The following is a 21,769-nucleotide window of genomic DNA, read 5'->3' on the forward strand; positions in this document are numbered from 1 at the left end:
ATTCAGTTCCTGTCCTTCTTTTTCTGGCTGGTGGCCAAGTCATGGACCAGACCAGAGATGATAATGTTGATTATGTTAATTCAATAGAAAGAAGCAGGTAATAGAAAATAAGTGAGTAGAAAATAGTGGCAGCAAAAGAATTGAAGGGAAGTAAGGGCATAGGTAGGAGGGAAGGAGGTGTTGGCCTTAGGAAAGATAAATAAACTCAGTTTTCGGGCCGTGTCTCTCAACCCAGGGTATGACACATGCTGAGTGTCCCTGAGTGAGCAGAGCAGAAGCGCAGCTTTGGCTTCCCTGCCACCATCATCTGCAGCCCTGCACAACCTACAGAGTGATCACCTGTTTCACCAGCCCAGAGGTGAGTGATTGCAGCAGTGTAGAGCAGAGTGCCCTGTGCAGAGGGATGGCTGTGGGCATGTGGGTGGTTCACCTGGGCTCTGGGCTCATGGAAATCATCCCATTTCTTGTGTTTTGGTCTCTCTCCCCTCTGCCCTTTGCCAGGGGCACTGGAGATGGCTGGTGCACATCTCAACCTGGCCTTGCAGAGAGCCCAGCAGATCCCAGCCTGACCCCTGTGCCCTTGCAAACCTGCTTTTTCATGAGGATTTGGCATGGTTAGGGCTGGTCTTGGGGTAGACAGGCCCAGGTGTCATCCCCAAACAGCTGCTCTCATCCTCCAGAAGCACTTCGGTGCAGAATGAGGAGAGGGGCTGCTCTCAGAGGGACACAACTTGGCACTTGTAAGGATTTTCAGTGCTCAAGGAAGCTGGAAGTCAACTGACTGGAGCAGAAGAGCTAATCATTGAGTGAGTCATTTTTGCCTCCCAAAGCTGAAACATTAAACCATTTTTTTATGGAAGGCAAATTAAATCCCACAAGTCAAAGCCAAGAAAAGAGAATTTATCAAAGAGCAGAAGATGCCACTGGGGGACTTACAGGCAGACAGAGGGAGCATTTGCTCAGCAGCCTGGGATATTACATCTCCTGTGTCTCTCCTCCAATGCAAAGAGCACTGCCATTCATCTATTTTTAATAACAATGACGCAGGCAGTGAACCTGACTTCAAGGCTGGAATATCATCTTCTTCCCTCTGCATATCTGTCCTGACTCATCTTCCGTTCCAAAAACTCTCCACAGCTTTGTAACCCAGTGAAGAAAGAACAAATCAGAGAAAAAAGAAAGGGGGAAAAAGGAAAAAGGAAAGAAAAGAAAAGTGGATCAGACAGCAAAATATCAAAGTCAGAAAATCATTCTGGGCAAGGAACAATAAACACTGGGACTTTGCTGGCTCAGGGAGCCAGGGAAAATTAAGGGTCTGGGAGATCTAAATGTATCTGGGGGCAGGCTGATTGGAGAGTGGAATCTCTCAGAAAGCCAAGTAGGGATCCGATAGCATCTGGATGCTTGTAGGTCTTGAAGCTCTGCAAAAAGGGCTGGAGAAAGCAGGAGCAGAGCTGGAGGTTCCCAAGCCCAGGGTGGCCAGAGGAGAAGTTGAAGAGCCCTGCGGTGGCACAGGTCTCCGATTTCAGTGCCACAAAAGGGACAAGACTTTACACTGTTGTAACTGCAGAGATAAGAAGTGAGTGCAAGTGTGAGGAGCACAACCAGAGGAGGAGAGACCTCTGTGTAGCCCAAGGATGCAAAAAGCTGTGCGTTCATCCCAGAGATGAGTTGGCTTATCCAGGGAGTGAGGACAGTGCACCAGGCAATGCAGAAACCCTTTTGTGCCTTGACATGGGGCAGGAGAGATGGGACTGATGGCCATGTGGGCTGGGGACCTCAATCTTAATTGGACTGTGTGGCCTCTTTGGGTATGCACCATGGTCCAAGATAGTGCAAGTCTGCATTTCTGCAGTGTGCTGGGTGTGAATACAAAGCGAATATAGCTTTGTCAGATATTTAAGGTTTTCCCCTACAAAATTGGTATTCAGACAATTCAAAAATTCAGGGGCTGCTGAGAGAAGCTATGCCCCAGGCCTGCCCTGAGCACTGGGGTCTCACCCTTTGCTCCTCAGCTCCCAAGGGTTGGAGCATGGTCTGATAGGCTCTGCCCAGGGCTGAAGCCACCCAGGCACAGTGACACAGGGTCAGTCCTGGCTCACTGTCCCTGTGTTTGCACAGCCACATGGCTGGGAGCACCTCAGAGCAGGCTGGAGCAAGCCAGCCAGCTGAGTGCCACTCCATGCCCATGGTATTGCAGGAGCTTGGTCGTAGCCATGCCACAGCACTGTTGCAGGGTGGACAGGCTCTGAATTGAAGCCAAGGCAGCAGATGGCCATGATGAGCAGGCAGGGGAGCACAAGACTGCGGCACCAGTCCCAGTACAGGAGCTGTCAATTTGGGCATATCCATCTGCCCTAGAACAATCCTTTTCCAGTTCCTGAGGCAGGATGTCTGGTGCTGTGCCAGCCTCCTGCTTGGGCTCTGCTCAGACTCCTGGAAGAGGAACATGGGAGATGTTCTGATATTCCCATGGTTGCAAGGTCTCATGCAGAGATGTGTGGTGTTGGGTTTGGGCCAATGTGGCAACATGGCTTTGAGCACAAGGACGTGCTGGCCATCTTGTCGGTGAGACAGAATTGTTAGCCCAGTTCATCAGCAGGCAGGTACATTCTTGTCCAGAGGACAGCATGCAGGCTGCCCCCATGGAGCCCTCCTCGATGCCAGGAGCACGGGCATGATACAAGGAGGAGCAGGGGATTGGAGCACAGCCCCAGCTGTGCCTTCCCCTTTCCCCTGCTCAGAGTAGTGGGCAATGCCCTCTCACCCATGAGCAAACCTGTCCCCATTTTAGAAAGACCACCTCCAAGGCTGGCTGAGGGAAGCACAGGTGGGAGGCTGTTCCTCCCAGGGAACCCATTAAGATGGTTTTCAAAATCTAGGGGTTTGGTGTGTGACTGAAAACCTAAAGGGATCATTTTTTCATGGCTGTTCTGTTAAATGTCCACCTAGGACAGGGGCTAGGAAAGGGCCTATGCTGACATTAGACAAGAGCAAATTCCTGGCATTCCCATGGGGACCCTCTCTTCCAGCTCCCATGACATGACTTCAGATTTCTACAGGAGTAAATCAGAGCAGAATTTGACCAATCCTATCCAAAGATGATTTTTCTTTACAGCTTTCATTACATAAACTATTTAATGGGTTAAATCACTAAAACACCCAATCTCATTACAATACTGCGAGGTCCAACCACTGTCTTGGTCCATTGGGAGGGGAGTGAGACGGTATCTGTCTGTGGCACTTTAATTTTGGAGCCCACTAAACCTCTGCTGGGGAAAACACCTGCTCTGCTGCAGAGGAGGCAAATTTGCGTGGATACATTGCATCAGCTTTCTCCTGGGAAGGAGAAATCTCCCAAACTTCTCTCCTCCGGGGCATTTCCAAAGCCCGGAGGAAGGGAATTTCCCCTTCTTCGTGCTCTCACCCACCTTCTCATGTCTATTTTTATGTCCAACCGTGAATGAACCCTCCGCTGCTCTTCTGTCAAACCGGTTACATTAAAAAAGCCAAAGTGATCCATCTGGAAGAGAGAGACAGTCTGAGAGCAGAAAGGAGCAAACCGCAAAGCCACAGAGCTGCTTTTTGTAGTGGCTGATCTTTGCATGCAGCAGCCTGGGGGCATCCGGGGGAGAGGAGAATACCCGCCGTGGGCACAGGCATTTACAGGGTGCGGGATCCTTCTGGCGTGCGAGGGGAGGTCGGTAGAACCGAGTGCGCTGTGACATCTGCGAGATTTTGCCTTTGATGCGTCTCTTTGATGAGTCTTCCAATGCGATGTTCATTTTCCTCTCTCCGGGAGACAGAAGGAAACTACAAAAGTCACTCGTCTTCTGCAGATTTCAAGGCTGCAGGTTTGCCCCCGTGCTTCTGCCAGCTGCGAGAGGGGACGGAGACTTTGTGAGACAAAGTTCTGCTGCGATGTAGAATTTTTTCTGCTTTCAAAACGTAGGACTTGCCGCTGAGATAAAGCTACAGGAGGGTTAATAAGGTGGTTTTATTTCCCTCTCGAAACAGGGCTCATTAATGTCACGAGTCACAGGATCTCATGCAATGTTATATGAAACACAGGGTGAGTGTTTCCAACTGAGATTCTTTACTGGATCGCTCTGGTGTATTTTAATGTTACTTTGCACCAGCCTGTGAGATAAGTGCTTATTCCTGCCTATCACCAGTAAGACACTTGCAAGCCAAAGGCAGGGACTACACATACCTTGCTTGGGAAACAAGAAAGAGGTAAAAATTACGATGGGGAACAGGGGAAATAATTCATTTGCCTTAGTTCTGTGATCAGTGCCTAAAAAGAGCAGTAATAAAAACCTACCACCAGATGTCATCCTAAAGCCAACTAATAGTTCTCAAACCAGCAGGGAAGAGGGAGGTTAAAGGGGTAGGCACTGGGTTTTTTAATGGGGTACAAAGTCGCAGGGATCACTGCACCCTGACATGGTGAGGGACCACGGAAATGTTCCAGAGGTGGCTTTGTAAAGTCTTGCTTAGATAAATCACAGGAAAATGTGAAGCACGGAAATTCAACTTAAAAAAAAAAAGTCCAAAAAAAAAAATCTCTCTAAAATGCCCCATTCTGGGACTCAGTTCTGCTTGAGTGTAGAAAGAAGACGCTGACGGATCTGGATAGTTCCATCTGCTTTGTCACTCATTAAAATATGATGGATACGATAATAATTTTTTAATGGCTTAATTACCAGAGCTTTCCCGCACCCTGTGTTTGAGCTGTCATTAGAATAGATGTTTGGATGTGGTTGATATTTAACATTTCTGAGTGTGGAAAAAAATTCCTGTAAAGGAAATCTAGGAGGAAATGGGGAAAACAGGGCATTTTTGCCCACATACAGAGTTCTTTCAATCTGTTACCTGTGCAAAAATAATGATATTTTTTGTAGTTAAGCATATGGAGGAAGTTTCACTGTAGGCTCAGTTGAAATTTGGAGACTAAATTTAATCAAGACATTGCAGAGTAGAGAGATTTTAATCCAACTGTAAGAATAAGTCTCTGTTTAGTATTTCGAGATGGTGCTAATGTTTCAAGCACCAAACTCTCTCAAGCACATTTTGGATCACGCTGAAAAGATTGGATGCAAAATTAATGACAAACGATAATGAGAAAATGTGTTACTGATATGGTAATATTGACCCTTTCTAGTTGCAACTCTTCTCGTTTTTAACTCTGGGTTTTGTTTATTCTGTCCAAGACTGTATAGTAAATGAACTTTGTTGAAGAATTTCAGTGAAAATAGCTCAGCCTCTGCCAAAGATGAGGTCAGGGAAAAAATCAGCCTCTCGGCAATGTAAAACAAAACCAATCCCCCCTGACAACTATTTAATGAGATGTTCTAGTCCTGCCGTACTTTGGAATGAGTGCTTGGAATCTGCCAGTGCGTCGCAGCAGGAAGAAAGGTATCTTCTTCCATACCTGTTACAAGCTGCCTACATATGGATAAGTGGTAATTTGAAAAATAACAGTTTGTATGTGAAAAATCCCAGGCTCACTTCATCTTGGCAGCCGAACCCTCCGAATATCTGAGCTGGGTTAAGCAAGCTCAAGGCGGGGAGAGGAGGGCGAGCAGCGTGAGGGACTGCGGGAGCGGGGCGCCGGGGATGGGAAGAGTAAAGGCTGAAAGTCATGGAGAGAGGAGGAGACCAGAGAAAGAGATGAATCCTATGGGAAACATAGCAAGAGACGGGTGAGTAGAGGCAATAACAGCCGTCACGGAGCCCAGCTGCGGTCACCGAGGGCCGCGCACGAAGGGCTCACGGGTGGGAGTGGGAGTGGGACTGGGACCGGGACTGGGACTGAGACCGGGACCGGGATTGAGACTGAGACCGAGACCGAGACCGGGACTGGGACCGGGACTGGGACATCCGAACGCCTGCCCCGCCGACAGCTTCAGCCCCCGCCGCTATAAACACACGCTGATTGGCTTTCCCGCCCGTCCATCACCGCCATCCCGCTCTCCTACTGGCTAATTTTCTAATTTATAACCCGCCCTCGGATATTGACCAATGAGAGCGAGACGCCCCTAGCAACGCCCCCTCTCTTTCCTGCCGCTGTCTCCCGCGCGTCTCTCGGGAGTTGTTGTCTCTCCCGTGACTGGTCAGATCGCCTGTCGCTCGAGCAGCTCTCGGCCAATTGGGAAGAGGCACTCACGTGGACTACCTGCGAGTAGCTCCGCCCGGTTTCCTTTCTCCATTGGTCAAGAGGCACTGTCCATCACGCGTCGCCTAGCGTCGATTGGCTGCTGGGGAGGGGCGGTTCCTGGCCGGTTCCCGCCCCCCCGCGCTGTGGGCGGTGGCGCCCGTGAGGAGGAGGAGGAGGAGGAGGAGGAGGAGGAGGCGGAGCCGGCGGTCGCGGCCCCGGGTCCCGCAGCCGGGCTCCCGCCTCACATGGGGCCCCCGCGCCGGCCGCAGCGGCGGGGCGAACCCGCGCCGGGGTGCTGAGGGGCCGCGGGTAGGGGAATGCGGTCATGAAAGCCCGCGCCGCCCGCGGGCCCTGCAGGCGCCGCCGCTCAGGTAACGGCCGGCGCGGGGGCGGCGCGGGGCAGGTCCGGGCGGGTCGGCGGCGGGGAACGGGGCCGCTGCGGGGAAGGGGCTGCCTGCTGGCGGAGGGGTCTGACTGCGGTGAGGCGAGGTGAGCGGGGCGCGCTGGGAGCAGGTGCGCGGAGGGGCCGCGTCCGCCCGGCGGCGGCAGGTGAGGGGCGCGGGCGCTGCGGGAAAGCCGCGCTCCGAGCCGGGGACAAGGGTCTGGCAGCGCCCGGCGCGGATCTTCGCCCGGCCGGGATTGTCTTGGAAATGTTCGCTGTGCCAAGAGGTGCGAGGGCTTGGCTCGGGTTTTGCTGTTTAAGTGCTACCCTGTAAGAATACGTGAATCACGCGTTAATGACAGGCTCGAGTGTTCTAGTGTATGTGCATATATGTTTGCTTTGTGGCCTTTAGGTAAGACGTGCTATAAAAATGCAGACGGTCACTCATAATGTCGTATTCCTTTGAGAGTCGGAAGGGTTTTTGCTTCAAGTACGGGGGACTTTCCGCTTGGGTATTCCTGTAAGTGTTGCCGTAATAATTGAAAACTACAATTTCAAGAGTAATGAATTGAAGAGTACTGAGTTGAATTTTATTTAAACCTTTCTGTTTTCCCCTCTGAAAAAAGCAATAGCTAACATTTAGACTAGTTTATGAGAAGTCTTTGTGCTTCAACTGATTTTTTTTTTTTTTTTTTTTAAATAGAGATCAGAGTTCTAGCATATTTTATTGTCTGGAAAATCAACAGACTTACAGTTCCATGGATTTAATTAGGCAGTGGAATTTGCAACCTAAGATAAGACTTTTTATGAGAAACTCTGACATGCCCTGTGGACTAGTCATAAACCTTTCCATTTAGTCATCATCCTTGGAAATTATTGTTGCATGCCAATAAAAATGTCATTTTCTGATTCTTGCAATGTTCAGCTGTAGACATGGCTGAGTAATTCCATTGTCCGTTTTGGTTTGTGTAAAACTTTCATGCAAAACAAGTAGTTTAAACTGAAGGCAGAAGTGTGTTCCCTGTACCTGGTGGCAAGTGTTTGCCTTCCTTTGTTTTTTGCTTTGATTTGTTTTGTGGCTTTTCATTAGGATGAACAGCTGGCAGTGGGACTGAGTACAGGATAGGGCCTACAGAACAATCCTTGCTTCAGTACTTAATGTTTTTGTTACTGTGGAAGGACAGAGTTAGTCCAAAAGAGCTGCTCTGGTGGCACAGGCCTCCTGTAACCTAGTTATACCCTCTAATTCCAGATATTTGCTTTTGCCATTGTAATCCTTTATGCAAATGGTTTCACAAACTCATGAAAGAAATGCAGAGTTGAAGGAGGGGACTGTTGTTTCTGTGTCTGCTGCAGAAAAGAATAAAGCTTGTGGTTCACTTGCATCATAGGTTCCCTTTCTGTGTTCTTCCTGTAGCAGACAACCATGCATTTGCACAATGGCAAAGCTCTTTATTGTGTCCTTGCAGCCTGGCATCTTGCAAATTGGCACAAAAATAAGAGCTGTGCTAGGCAATATCATAAAAAGTCAACGTTTGTAATTTTTTTAAAGCCCTTTCCTGCCTATTAGCTCCCTAACATATTCATTGGGACTTGTGTGTTCATCAGTAAGTCCATCTAATAATCAGCAACTGTATCACACTGGCTCCATCTGTTGTCTGTTGCCAAGTCTTCTTTCTGACTTAGATTGTAAGCTTCTTTTCATATGATCCTGTCACTTTTTGTTAAGTTGAACACATTGCTGGTAGTGGCTAAGCCACTTTCTGGTGTGATTGTCCTGTTGGTTGCACTGAAGAAATGTAACAGCTTTTGCAGCCAGGAGTGGAGTTGGTTGAGATAACTTTGCTTTTGAAGGCTGACCTTGTATACTCCAGGTCTGTGACTCTCAAACTATGAGTTATGTGTTTTCCATTGTACAGGGAGCTTCAGATTGATTTGTAAACACCAGCAGACTTCAGTGTCTGTAGCACCTAAAGAACAATGGATTTGGGAAGCCCTGTTCTCACTTCAAAAATTCATAAGTTAGTGAAGTCTGTTCCGGTTGTGCAGCTGCTACTTGCAGTAAACAAGGTACTTGGTGCTTCACTGTAAGGTGAAGCCAGCAGCACAGGCTGGTGTTTAGTAATGGTAGACTACAGAATGTGTCTTAAATGTTTGTGGAGATGATGCTTTTAGCTGGGAAATACAAATATTGACTGCCTCGTATGATGATGCATAAATAAAAGATTGCATCCAAGAGAGGTCAGTCAGGTATGAAATTCAGCCTGTTTACTTTATCTTCATCCCTCTTCCAGGCATTTGTGTTCCCTTTTCTTGCCTTTGCAGTGCTGGATTGTCTCACTGGCTGCACTGAAACAACAAAAGTTGCTTCCAGTCTCATGTGAACCCCCCCAGTGCTAGTACAGCTGTCAGCCTTCATCGCAAACCCAGCAGAGGGGCTGAGGGGGAAATTCCTAGATTGAGATGTTACAATACCTGTTGGTATTAGAAGGCTTTGATTCCCTTTCTTTTTTCTTAAGAGCTCAGCAAATTTCAGCCTGCTGACACCTGGAAGGCATGAGCAGCTTCTCAGTGTCTCTGCTGAGCTCTGTTTTGTTAAGCAAACATAATGTATTAAAATTATCCATTTGAAGCAGCAGCTGTGTCTTGTACATGATCTACTTGAGTGGTTATTTAACTCTAACGATGCTCTGTAACTAGGCTAGAGCCTGTCTGCACTGTGGATTGGAGTGCAGTGCAGGCTAGAGAGGAATGGATGGTTGTAAGGTTTTTGGTAGAGCTTTAGTTTTGTGTTGTAACTGGACCCTAGAAAATGTTGGCAGTTACACTGTGGTCATATGTATCAAGTGGTTTTCTGTTTGTTTGTGAGTTTTTAATATTCCCCCTCAGTTATATTTGCCTGCTAAATATGTGCTAGGATTTATGCCTATGCCTGATGAAAATATTTTTAAACCTACAACCTTGGCCCTGAATCCTGAGTTCTGCAGTAATAGCTGGTCTCTCTTACTCTTTTCAAACTTGGCTACAGTCAGAAAATAAATGAATTGTTTGTTTCAGCTCAGCCTCTCATGGAGATTTGTTTGCATTATAAAACCGTGATGCAGTTCAGCAGATTTCCAGTTTCTGGAGTCGTGTAATAGGGCTAATGCAGGTCTCTTCTAAGGAATGTCAGTCCTAATTTGCAGGAAGCTTATGCTATGACAGTACTGGCTAGAGCTGGGAATTATCCTGTACAGGGGAGATGAAAATAAAGCAAAATGTTATGTAAGTGAATATAGAAAGTATTGGGGTTTTTATGTTCAAATGCAGTATTTTAACTAAGACTGTAAACTGAACCTGAAGACTTTATGTCCCATAAAGTAGTCAAAAAAGACTTCAGGTTCAGGATGAGCTGGGCCAAACATAGTCCAAGCTCTGGTATTTGTAGCTACCTCATCTGTAAATATTTGATTTTGTCTTCCTCTCAAGGATAAGAAGATAAGTTAGGGGCAAACCAAGGAACTTTCCTGTGTTATGGAACAAGGTGACAGCAGTTGAGAACAAAATTGAGTGCCTGGTTCTCTTTACCTGTTCAGTTTAATTTTTAAACTTTTTTTCTTCAGGCTACGGACTGCAGTCAGTCAAGTCTTTGGATAATTTTGTTCCTTACATTTCTTTGAAGCCCGTCTGAAATTTGCCCAGTACTACAGTGGAGTCTTCTTCCCCCTCAAGTTATTTTTTTTGAGTGACACTTGCCAGCATAATTCCTTTGTTTTTGTAGTGCTGGCTGTTGAAGATACATCAGACTACAAGTTTAAATAGTTAACTTTTGGGAAATTACTTCTGTCAAAGCTTTGGCATCTTGTTCTTCAGAGAACCTTTTCAAATTAATAACATGCGTCCACCAGATTTATTGCTTTCCAGGCTGAATGCCTAGCGACTGTCTCTGTGTCTAAAAATGGTTGTTGTTATTAGGGCCATCTTTTAGGAAATTGTGAGCTTGACATTTGAGTGCAAATATGTGCATATTTATAAAGATACTGGGGACAGAAAACCTCTTAGTAATGAGTTGAAATTTTTTTGGAAGGATCTTGTTTTATGCTCTGAGGCATTAAAGGGATGCTGCTGAAGTTGAGGAGCCTTACCCATTTTTATATCTATGAAGTATAAAATGTTAATTACTGGCTGTTATATGCCACTTCTTAGTCTGACACTGATGTGTAGGATATAACTTGATATGTTGTTGTGGGGTTTCCATCTTTAAATAAGTGCAGGCTCAAGCATTGGTTTTGAAAGGTAAATCTCTAATTCACCAAATTAATGCTGATAGTATTTGTATTTGTAGTAATTTCTTCAATTTAAAAAGTCAATGCATTCATGCAGTGAAGAAACTGATCTTAATATATGGATTTTTTTTTTTCTTCAAAGTGTGTTTTGGTAAGACAAGAAATTACAATGTGGTAGGGCATGAAACATTCTGAAATTGTGCTTTTCAGTAATGTAAGAAGTGGCTGAATAGGACAGATATGCATTTTGAGAGGTGAATTTCAGAATTATTTTTGTCTTGGCAGAGTGGGGTGCATTTTTCTTGTATAAGGATGTCAGAAAAATTGTTCTGAAAGCTGAGAATTTATTAGGAAAGTTTTTTCTAGTGTGTAGTGTCTTTTTAACTGGCTGTTGAGCATAGCTTCAGAGTTTTTAAGCTGAACCTTAATATGAAAAAACCACCCAACAACCTTTTAGTTGGTTGCAGGATTTGCAGGATAGTCTTGGATTCTGTTCAGTGCACTTTAATTAACCATACAAGGTAGTAAATTAAAGTACCTTGGACTGACTTGACAGTCAATTAAACCTTGGTTGATTTCATTGAGAATGTGATCATTAGTGTAATTGGCCAAAATGACAGGAGGCCCACTTGGAATTGTGCCCACTTGAAATTTTCCTCTAATTCTGTGTATGCAGTCCTGTGCAGGGTAATAGACAAATGGAGCTGTATCCTAATAATTTCCAAGGATTTTTTGTAGCTGTCTGGAAATAAGGTAAACTCTAGGAGGCAAAAATGAATAAATGGGTTACTTGGGAATCCAGATGGCAAAACCTTTTGGGTTTTATTTTGTGTGAAGTACATTGGATCTCTTCTTTCATTGTGGAATTTGTATAGAGTTTTGCAAAGTTCACCATGTGATTTCAATCAAAAGGATGTGTGTATGTGTGAGGAAGATTTTTTGCTTTGATAAATAGATGTAGAAACTGTGTTGAGGCCATCTTTTGTTAATGGTATCTGGATAGTTAAGAGATTTAGGCTTTTCCTCCTGTTTAATGCTGTTTATCTAACTTGGCATCTTCCTCTAGTTAAGACAACAGCACTCTTTCCTATTTTGTTTCTTCCTTTTTTGTAAAATTTATTTTGCTTTGCCTGAGAACTTAAACTTCCAGTCTTTAGTTTACTGGGCTGCAGTGTGGCTGTGTTGTTTCACTGGATTTATTGGGGGGCTCTGCAAGCTCCACTTTCTGTGTAGTGGTGATCCCATGGTATCCTGTGATACTGGATTGTCAGGTTGTACATTTGTGGGAGCAAATGCTTTCCTCCTTCCATGGAAAGTGTCTGATGCATGTGGGTGCTACTCTGATGGAAATAAGCTCTAAAAAATTGTTTATTCAATTAGAGTAGATTTTCTGGTCAGTCTTCAAAGATACTTGCATCTCCTGATCCAAAAAATTAATCCTTAATACCATGATTTCCACTGTCTGTCCTCCTTCCATATGCAGTTCTTTCTTTATCTCCTTGAAAAGTAACCAAAAGATAGCTTGTCCTTTTCAGATCAAAAGGAATTATTTAAGCATGCCTTGGAAGTTCCTAGGCATCTTGTCTATAGCTGAGGAGGTTCTTTGTGCTATTTTTCTCCATTGAGGAAATATAACAGGCTTTCTCTTCCGTGGTGCTTCTGTGCCTTTTCCAGACCCTCTAGGCTCTTGAGTCAAGAGTACAAGATCAGAAACTGGATCCTGATCTCCTGTGTGGCAGTTGGCCACCATCATCTGAAAAGTGAGGTCAGCTCAGGCATGTGTGAGTCTGCATACAAAATTCTGTAGGAAAACCATGACGTGGGATTTGATAGAGATTGAATTTTCATAATCAGGCCTTGGTAAGAGCCTCTTATACCCACTGACATCCTTTTAAAGAGAGGTGTTAAGATGTTGAAATAAACACCCTTCTTTTTTGGAGAGGACAACCTCAAATTAATTCCAGGCAGTTCAATAGAGCTTATTTCTGAAAGCAGGGAAGGACTATGTGTTTGCCTGATGTGCTGACACAGAGCATCTTTAAAAAATATACTGCATACAAAACAAGTGTATAGCAGCACTGCTGTATTGTCAGAGGACAGCTGGTGTGCATTTGTTTTTGAGATGCTTTTCAAATTTAGTGTATTGTTCAGGTTCTGTACCTGTGTGTAAATAGAAGTAATTGCCTGGTCTGTGGTTATTTTGTCCACTTTAAAAAAAAATTATTTTATTGTTTCCTTCCCCTCCCTCTAGTTTTTCATTCACCCTCAGGGGGGGAAAAAAAAGTATCCTCTTTGTGACTGTTCACTTTGTTCAGGCTTTGTAGGTGTTCACCAAATTGCTGTAAATGAACAGTAGAGTTTGGAAAAGATAAATGACTTCTTAAGTCTAAGGTTTAAAGAAAAAGTAGGCCACCTGTCAAGTTTGCCAGTCCAAGCTGAATTTGATGGGCTCCAGAGTCATCCTGATTACTTCATCATTCTCTTAAAAATAAAAAAAATTGTTGGTCCCCCCTTTTATTTTCCTTTTCTCCCACTTGGCAAATGTGGCTTGTTTCCTGTGTTTTCAGTAGAACTGAAATTAATATAGCTTAAAAAAAAATCTTTGTGGGGAAAATTTGTCTGGTAGATTGTTATAATAATACTTTGTTTTTATAGCCAGATTGTAGGTGTGTTTATAAATTTGGGGGCTAGGCATTCAGTCGATATGAACTTGTGTTCCTACCAGGTAAGAAATTTGTCTTGGAGCACTCATAAGTGGAAGCTTTGAAAACAAGGTTTTAATGCTTCAAGCTAATAACTTTATGTCAGTTGAAAGTCGATCTATTTTTTTTATCATTGGGGATCCCTTGTTCACTCCTGAAAGTGAAATTGTTGCTGGCAGTAGCAGTAGATTGGTCACCAGCTGCAACTGAAGTAGAATAAAATGTTCCATTTTGTGGATTTCCTCCTGCTTGGTTGCTTGCTTTAGCAACCAGAACTTAAGTAAAAAAAGAAAGGGTTGGGGGGAAGGGATTGAAAGTTGTTTGTTACCAGTTAAATTTTGAGTTCCAAGGCTATTCATCTCAGAATAGGCAGAGCATAGGGTGTTCCATGAATCTAAAGGAAAAGTTCATTAGGTGGCTGTCTTTACTGTTGATGTTGTGTGGTGGTTTGTTTTATTTCTTTGAGTTTTTGTCCCCCTACTTGTATATTTTCATTCTTTTCTCATTCCCTTAAACTGGTGTAAGCTTTGTTGGAGCTCTATCAAATTTGTTAGATATCTTCACAATAATGCTAACATCAATTTCTTGTATTTCAGGATCCAACAAGAGTAGACAAGACAGCAAATTACCTAAGATGTGAGAAGTCTTCCCGCAGTGAAATAAAATCTTCTTTTTCAAAATGGACCGAAGTAAGCGGAATTCAATAGCAGGATTTCCACCACGGTTGGAGCGCGCTGAAGACTTTGATGGTGGCACTGGAGAAGGGACTGCATCACAGTTAGGAAGAGTTTGTACCTCTTCATACAGAGCCCTGATAAGTGCCTTTTCCAGACTTACTCGTCTTGATGACTTCACATGTGAGAAAATTGGCTCTGGTTTCTTCTCTGAGGTGTTCAAGGTGTGTGTTTAGATTTTTTTCCTCTCAATGTTGATTGCTTCATGTTTGATGATGAGAGTGTTGGCCAAAGTACTTTCCACTGAAGTCAACTGATAGTCCTTGTATTTCCTTCACTCAGGATGAATGAGTGGTGGAGAACTTTCAGGCCCCAGGTATTTCTTCTATCACTCCTCCAGCTGTTCCTTCATCACTTTTAATTTATTTGAGGAGTTACAGAGCTATTTGGGAAAAACGAAAAAGCTAAAAGTAACTGGTTTATTTTTTGACCTCTGCCATGTATTTTTGCATTCATGTAGTGTGTTAAACACTGATGGCTATTGGTTCTCCCATATGTAAGTGTAAATGCCTTTAATTTAGCTAGTTTATTTGTTTTGTGGGGTGATACACATTCCTTTGGTAGTCTTTGTCTCACAACACTTACATGCATGTGTTGAGTTCCATACATGATTACTAAATTTGGAGCCACAGATTTCATTGCACTGAAATTACAATACAATTAACTGCTCTTCTGTTTCCTTTACTGCTTGTGCCACACTTCTAACTCAAATAATCAGAGATTGGTTTGAAGTAAATAATATGTATGAGAAAATCTGAGGCTCTCAATGGCCTGCTGCTACCAATGTGGAACATGAAAAAGATCTTTTTAAAGCAACTTGTCAAACCCAGTTTTATAGTGCTGGTAGTGTTTCTGCTGCTCTGACTGTTCTGGTAAGGTTTATTGTAGAGGAACAGGCCACTGAGTTGACTTTTAGGCATTGAAAAAATAATTTGTTTTCTTGTTCTAGTTCCTGACTTTACATGAAGTTACCCTCCACATTATTTCCATTTCAGTGAAATGCCAGAGAACTATCTTACAGTATATGATGTTCATTCCATGACAATTCGTGTGGTTTTTTTTTTCTTGAAGTGAAACCAAAAAACCTTTTATGCAGTTTTATTGCTGTAATTAGATACCTGTATTGAAAATGGAAATTATTTTTATGTTGCTTTAATACCCAAAAGCATTCAGATCTCCATGTATATATCTTGTCTTGTGCAAAGGCAAGTCACTCCATGGAAGTTTTTCTGTTTAGCTAGGTATATGAAATTTTAGTTTTCATTAACACAAATTTTTAATTCTTTCAAATGGGTAGACATGAAGACGTTTATTTGGGGTGTGTAGAAGACTTGATAAAGGACATTTCTTTTTAATGCCAACTTTTGTAACAGTTGAAAACAAGGGTTTGTTTGGTGTTTTTTGTTAGTTTGCTTTTTTCTTATTTCTCTGTTTGGAAAACTTTCTGTAATGCATTTTGTAGCCACTGGTTTTGTACAGAGATATTTCCTAATGTTAGATGTTTTGAAGTTCTGTATGTTGCTGGAATTCATCTTTGCAGCTTCTGGGGCAAAGCTGCTGTAATGTGTAAAAAGGTACCAATAGACTTGGGCTGTATCTAAGTAACTAGGAAATAACAGACCTTGGTTTATTTGTGAGACTTTCAGAATTCAGGTGGAGGGAAAAAGGTAGCTGAAAGTAAAGGTGATATTCCAGCATTCATAGTAATTGATTCATTTGAGAATATGTTGACTGAGAGAAATCTCTGATAACCAGTTTATTTTTGTGTGCATAAATGAGTCCTCTAATTCTTTAAAAACCTCCCCCTAATATTTTCTGTTGCAGTAAGCTAAACTAGACATCCCAAGCTGTTGGATAGAGTTGGTGGCATTACTGTGGGAGCAGTGGTGGTAGTCTGAGTATCTTGTGTGTGTTTTCCCAGAAACAACCAGGTCCTCCTGCAGGCAGACAATGAGTGATAAAGTCTTTTCTTTTGCATCAGTTTCGACCAAAGTCTCTCTGCAGTCCTGGTGCGAAGGGGTGAGAATGCATTACGATCTTATCGTAGATGCAGTTCCAAACTCATTTAAGCAGGTTTCTGTTCTGCTGCTTTATCAGCCTGACCACCTCTGTCATTAATCCTGCTGTGCTGATGATCAGATTTCATGTGAGAACCTTGATGTGCTTCCAGTAAGGAGAGCCTCGTGGCTTGACACAGTTAAATTTCAGTCAGATCTGCAGGCTCAGAGCTAAATGATTGAAGTTGAGAAACATCCAGGATAGTTGTAGACTTACTGTGTGAGTAATTTTACAAGACTAATGATGCCTTCCCTTTAAATCGTCGAAGGTGTCTCAAAGCCCCCCAAAGCTCCAGAGCTTTTTCAATAATGTATTTGTCCATTGTTTTGTGAGTATCTTACACTGGGTTCACTCAAGTGATTTAGCAAGGAATGCTTGGATTGTTTTGAGCATTTGGGATTTTTGTTTTGCTATGTACCTGACAATTTTTTTCAGTGATTTCTTCCCCTCCATCCTTTTTTGTGGAAACTTCTTTTAAAATATAGTCTATTGTTGTGGATAGAAGTTGCCTTCTCTTACCTTGGCAGTTGTAATATGTTACAGCTCAGATCTGCATGTTAGTGGTCATATATGCTATGAATGATCTTTTAACATTTCTAGTGCACCTTTATTCATAAACATGTTAAAATTTGTGGTTTATTCAGAGCAGAGTATTAAACTAGCATTTTGATTTTGTTAGCCATCACAATAACATTTCAAATTCATGTTCATCTGAATACTAGATGTTATAGCAACTACTTTAGAAAAACTGAACTTTGTCAAAATACCAGCAATGTAATTTGAAACAGCTGACTGACTAATGCCTGTTCTAAATTTCAAAGGCAAGTGCAGCACCCTGAGGCTTGCTTTTAAGGCTGAGTTCGGCAGAGACTGTTTGTATAAATGAACAGAGCCCAGCCATGATCCCAAACACTTAAACTCCTAGTTGGGAAAACCAACTGATGAAGCTGTAAGGAATTGTGGGGGAATTCAAGCATTATAATGTAGTGTACTATTGTATCGGGAAATAGGCACTATTAATTATAAAATGTGTGTTTCGGAACAGCAGTTAGACTAAAATCCAGGATGATCTTTTATTCACATTTACCTTCTGGTTCAAAGTCAGTATTAAATATTCAAGTTGCTGTAAATTTCCTTCAGGTGTTCTTGTTGGTTCTGCATTCTGTAGCTGAACTTTTGAGAGAGACTGGAAATACTTGTGACATTCTAGTGTTAAAAATTAACTTTTTGCAGTTTATTATTTGTGTATACGTGAAAACAGAAGTAATTGATCAAAAATGGAATTGTACAAATTCGATGTCCTATGTGTTTGTATGTTGGGAAGTTGTGTTGCTGTACAGGTTGGCCACTGGGGAGTTTGAGGGTTTGGACTGTTGAGGAATGGTGAAGTCTTTGGACATTTGGGAAGCAATATGTCAGTATAGTTTGTATCTAAAGTGTACACCTGGGAGGGTTATTTATGTGAGCAATGAAAAAGGTACATAATTCTTTAAAAAACATAATTAATAAAATACATGTGTAATGATGGATGGGCAAAGTGAATATAAGATTTATAAGGCACTGTGCAGAACAAATGCCTTTTAGATCAAAAATACTAAGCAGTTGAGTATGGGTGCCTCCATAGAAAAATTTTGAGATGAAAATCAGCCCTCCCATTTGTCATATTTACTGACAGTGCCATGTGATAATTATTCAGTTTATGGCCCCCTGTAACTTGAGATCCTTTGTGCAGAACTTCTGGCTGCATGATTTTCTTTGTTTTGCTCTTGTGCAGCAGATTTACTTTTTTTTGGTGTTGCCCCCCATTTCGAAATTTTTCAAGAGGTTCCTTCAGTCTTGATAATCTTAGAAGTTTATCTGTGATCCACAAGCTACTTTTTTGATTATGGTTTTACATGGCTGCTTTATAGTATTTCCTTTTCGATCATATTTATCTGACTTTTGTATGAAGATGTTTAGAGAGATACATTGAAGCCATATGAAAAATAAGATACAATGAATCTTAGTGCTGATATGACTTGGAAACCTTTGAGAAACAAATGCTGGAAATAGGTCAGTGCTCTTTGGTGATGTATGGACTCCACACATAATGAAACTGGCACTACCAGGGTGCAAGGCCAAATATAAACACAAAGAGAAGGGATCATACTTTTGGATGACTTAACGAGATGGGTGGTAGGTGCAAAAAGGTCAGTATCCTCAGGGTATTCATGCTGTATGTGCTTGTACCGTGAGGCCTCCTGTTTGAATACCCCAGAGTGCTGGTCCTCAATTCATTAATTAGTTGTTAGTCTTTATTTGTGTGGTCAGATTTATGTTCTCTGAGTTTCAGAAGTGCTGACTGATCAGGAAAGGTGTGCCTGTCCAAATACGTACCTTGTACCTGAGGCTAGGATCCTGTTTCTCGTATTTATTTAATGTCTTCAAGGTGTTTAAAGATAAGCAGCATCCAACTGTCTAATGTGAAAGGAGAAACCAGGCTGATGTGGAGTTGGCTCAGAGGTACTGTGAGAAGCACGTATATAATTCTTTTTATCAAGTACTTGTGATGCACTTGGGATAAAACTGGTAGTTCTGTTACCTCTAAACATACAATCATAAATGATACTAGATGACATTTAATTTATGATATTATGTCTTATGGGCACATTGTCATGCTGGTGGGCTTGATCTCTGGAACATTTTGTGGTAGACTGTGGTAGATTTGAGAGGCATTACTGATCTGGCTTTCCCAAGTGACTCAGGGGTTTTTTTGTACATTATGACTTCGTTACCATTCAAATTAATATTTCTCTTTATGTTTGTCTGTAATTTTGTAGGCCTTGAGGAGTGTAGTGCAGAAATGTTTGATATCACTTTCTTCTGTTGCCTCTGACCTAGGTTTGACAGGACTTGCTAACTAGAAGTACTAGTGCAGAGTAGGAACTGACAGGTAGAGTAAGCGAGGGATTAACTCATGAGCTTTCAGACCTAAAAGTTGTGAGAGGTCACTTGACCGAAAAAGAGTGTTTGTCTTGGTGGGTGTGAATATCTACATTCATATTATACTTTGCCTATTATGTCTCACAGTTGAACTCTGTGTCTGAAACTAAAGGCATTATGAACTTCTCAAACAGTTAAGGCTTGGAAGAGTTCCTGGGTCATCTACACACACAGCCTCATCATCAAAGGTCTTTAAATTTTACCAGTTACTGGAACTTTGTCTAGAGCATATATTGAGACCACATACAGCACAGGTATACCTCCTTTGCTGTATTTTTAATTCAGTTCTGAGTTAAAGATCTAAAAGACAGTACCATGCCCTAGTTTTCTCAACAATGGCATGTAAAAACTATCCTTCAGCTTTGTGTCACACTCCTACAATACACATCACTTGTTGCTGTCATGGCATATTAGTACCTTATATTTAATGGGTGTGGATCTCCTGTTCTGTGGCCTTCAATCCTTGTTGGTAATGAAAGTTTTCATTTGGGTATGTTAATTTTTGCTCAGATAGGCGTAAGATGTTAAGTGTCCTTCACTACTTAGTGAAATAACATAAATGGGCTACAAACTTAGAAGTTTCAAATTGTACTGAGTGGCAGCTTCTATCAGTGAGCTGGAAGGGAATGCAGAATATTGAGTAAAAGAAGACCTTGCTCTGTTCCTCAGGAAGCTCAGTAAAAGACTCCCCCTGTCTTACACTTGGACATGACAAAGGCAGGGTATCTTCAGCTGTCACTGGCCAGTCTGTAACCTGGTTGTAGTGGGTTGTGGCATAAAATCAGATGCCTTACCGAAGTCTAAGTGTTTTGCTATTTCAAAACATATATGCATTTTGCTTAATCAAGCTTCTTACCTAAATTGAAAACTGATGTAAAGCTAGGAAGAGGTGTTATGAGAATTGCTACAGTATCTTTAGCTAAGCCAGGCATAAGTATTTCTGGTCTGTTCTTGGCAGCTACTTTTGGCTTGTCCTTTAGATATCCCTTATAAAAGATTCTACAACCTCCTTTGGTGCATCCAGGCTATAATTTATTATTTTTAAATGATCCTTTTATAGATAGAACCTCCCAGTTTGAGTTGTTTCTACAGCTGGTCCTTCTTATTTGCTTATTGACTCTACTAGCAACCCATTACTGACAGAGGGTTCTGTTTTCTTGTGGCATTTAGTCAGAAGAGTAACATATCTGTGAGTGTGTGGAAGGAGGGAAGCAGATATTTGAGTACTTATAAAAATGAACATGCAAGGCAGGGAATACCAGTTCAGATTAAAAGGAGATTATGACTGCAAAAAGGACATGGAAAAGATACAGGAAAAAAGGCAAGAGCCCACGCTCAGCAAATCCCACTGGAGAAGGTGTTGGAAACAGTGTCTCAGAGTTTGCAGACATCACTTTCCTGAACTGGAATCTTTATTAACTTGGGTTTTATCAGATGAACAGGTGCTGCGATATTTGAACTGTCAATGTGTTTTAAATGTGAGTCTGTGTATTATTGCTGGTCTTTGCAGGATGGCCAAGAACTGAATTGGCTTGGAGCTCCCACCTGCAGGACAGGGCCTCAGCACTCTCCCAGGACTCTAAAGCAAGTTGTTACTCTCCTCTCTGTGTGCCTGTTAGTTGCATAAATGGGATGTCAGTCTTCAAGACTGTCAAACTAGTACTTTCCTTGCTGAATCCTTTTGAGGAGGAAAGGGTTGTCAGCATAAATCAAGGAGAACCTTATTTCAACTGGAGGCAAACCTTTCTTAATCCTATCATACTCTTTTGATTATTATTTCAAAACTCCCAGCATAAACACTGACAACAGGAAGAAGTTTCTTTTTTTGTTAATACCAAACTAAGAAACAAATTTGACTCGGTACATCTCTGGCTTTTGCTTATGAACAGTTTCATTGTTTTGTCACCAGACTTTAGGCCCAGCATTACATGCTTCAAAGTGACATTGATATCCCCGTAAAGTCACTTAATTGGGCAGAATGCTTGTGTAGAGGAAGAAAGGAAGGCTAATTGTGTGTAGGTGTTTTTCTTTATGGTAACTGTTGTACATGAGATTTAGTGTTGTTGGAACCATAGCTTGGTTAACACTGTGTGTGTATCACGTCCCCAGACTTTTAAGGGAATAACAAGAGTTCTCCTCTTGTCATTAATACTGTACTGCAGATAATCACATTCTTTTCCCTGGAAACTCTTTCTTCCCCAGTAGGCATAATTAGTTTCTGCAAGTTTTGCCTAACATCAAGGTTTGGCATTTCTGTTGCTGTGTAGGCCTTCCTACCTCACTTTAAATCTTTGTTTTGCTTTGCTTTATAGATTTATGGAGTCAAAAAGCATAGAATGGGAAAAGGCTTCGTGTCATCTTGCTCTTAATCCTTTTGATGCAGTGCAAGAGCAGCTTCCTATGTTACTGTGTGTGGACAACTCCTTAACCTATTCTTTAAAACTGATAGTAGAGATGACTATAGTGGGAGGTACCCAGGAGTTAGT

General features: G+C 42.3%; 1 protein-coding gene across 5 annotated transcripts in view; it reads left to right on the forward strand.

Annotated features, from left to right (window-relative positions):
* TESK2 (testis associated actin remodelling kinase 2) overlaps positions 1 to 21,769 on the forward strand; it is a 115,654-nt gene that overhangs the window by 28,592 nt on the left and 65,293 nt on the right. For 2 of the 5 annotated variants that reach the window (XM_085067723.1, XM_085067722.1), the window contains exon 3: positions 14,106 to 14,407. In XM_085067723.1, the coding sequence (XP_084923849.1) occupies positions 14,189 to 14,407 (219 nt within the window). In that variant the 5' untranslated portion in view covers positions 14,106 to 14,188. Of the gene's footprint in view, positions 1 to 6,311; positions 6,532 to 6,584; positions 6,650 to 14,105; positions 14,408 to 21,769 lie in introns of those variants that run through there. The other 3 variants (XM_085067721.1, XM_085067724.1, XM_085067725.1) reach the window with 3 other exon arrangements.

Source organism: Lichenostomus cassidix, chromosome 8 (genome assembly GCF_008360975.1).
Source record: "Lichenostomus cassidix isolate B80296 chromosome 8, HeHo_3.0, whole genome shotgun sequence".
Classification (NCBI taxonomy): domain Eukaryota; kingdom Metazoa; phylum Chordata; class Aves; order Passeriformes; family Meliphagidae; genus Lichenostomus; species Lichenostomus cassidix.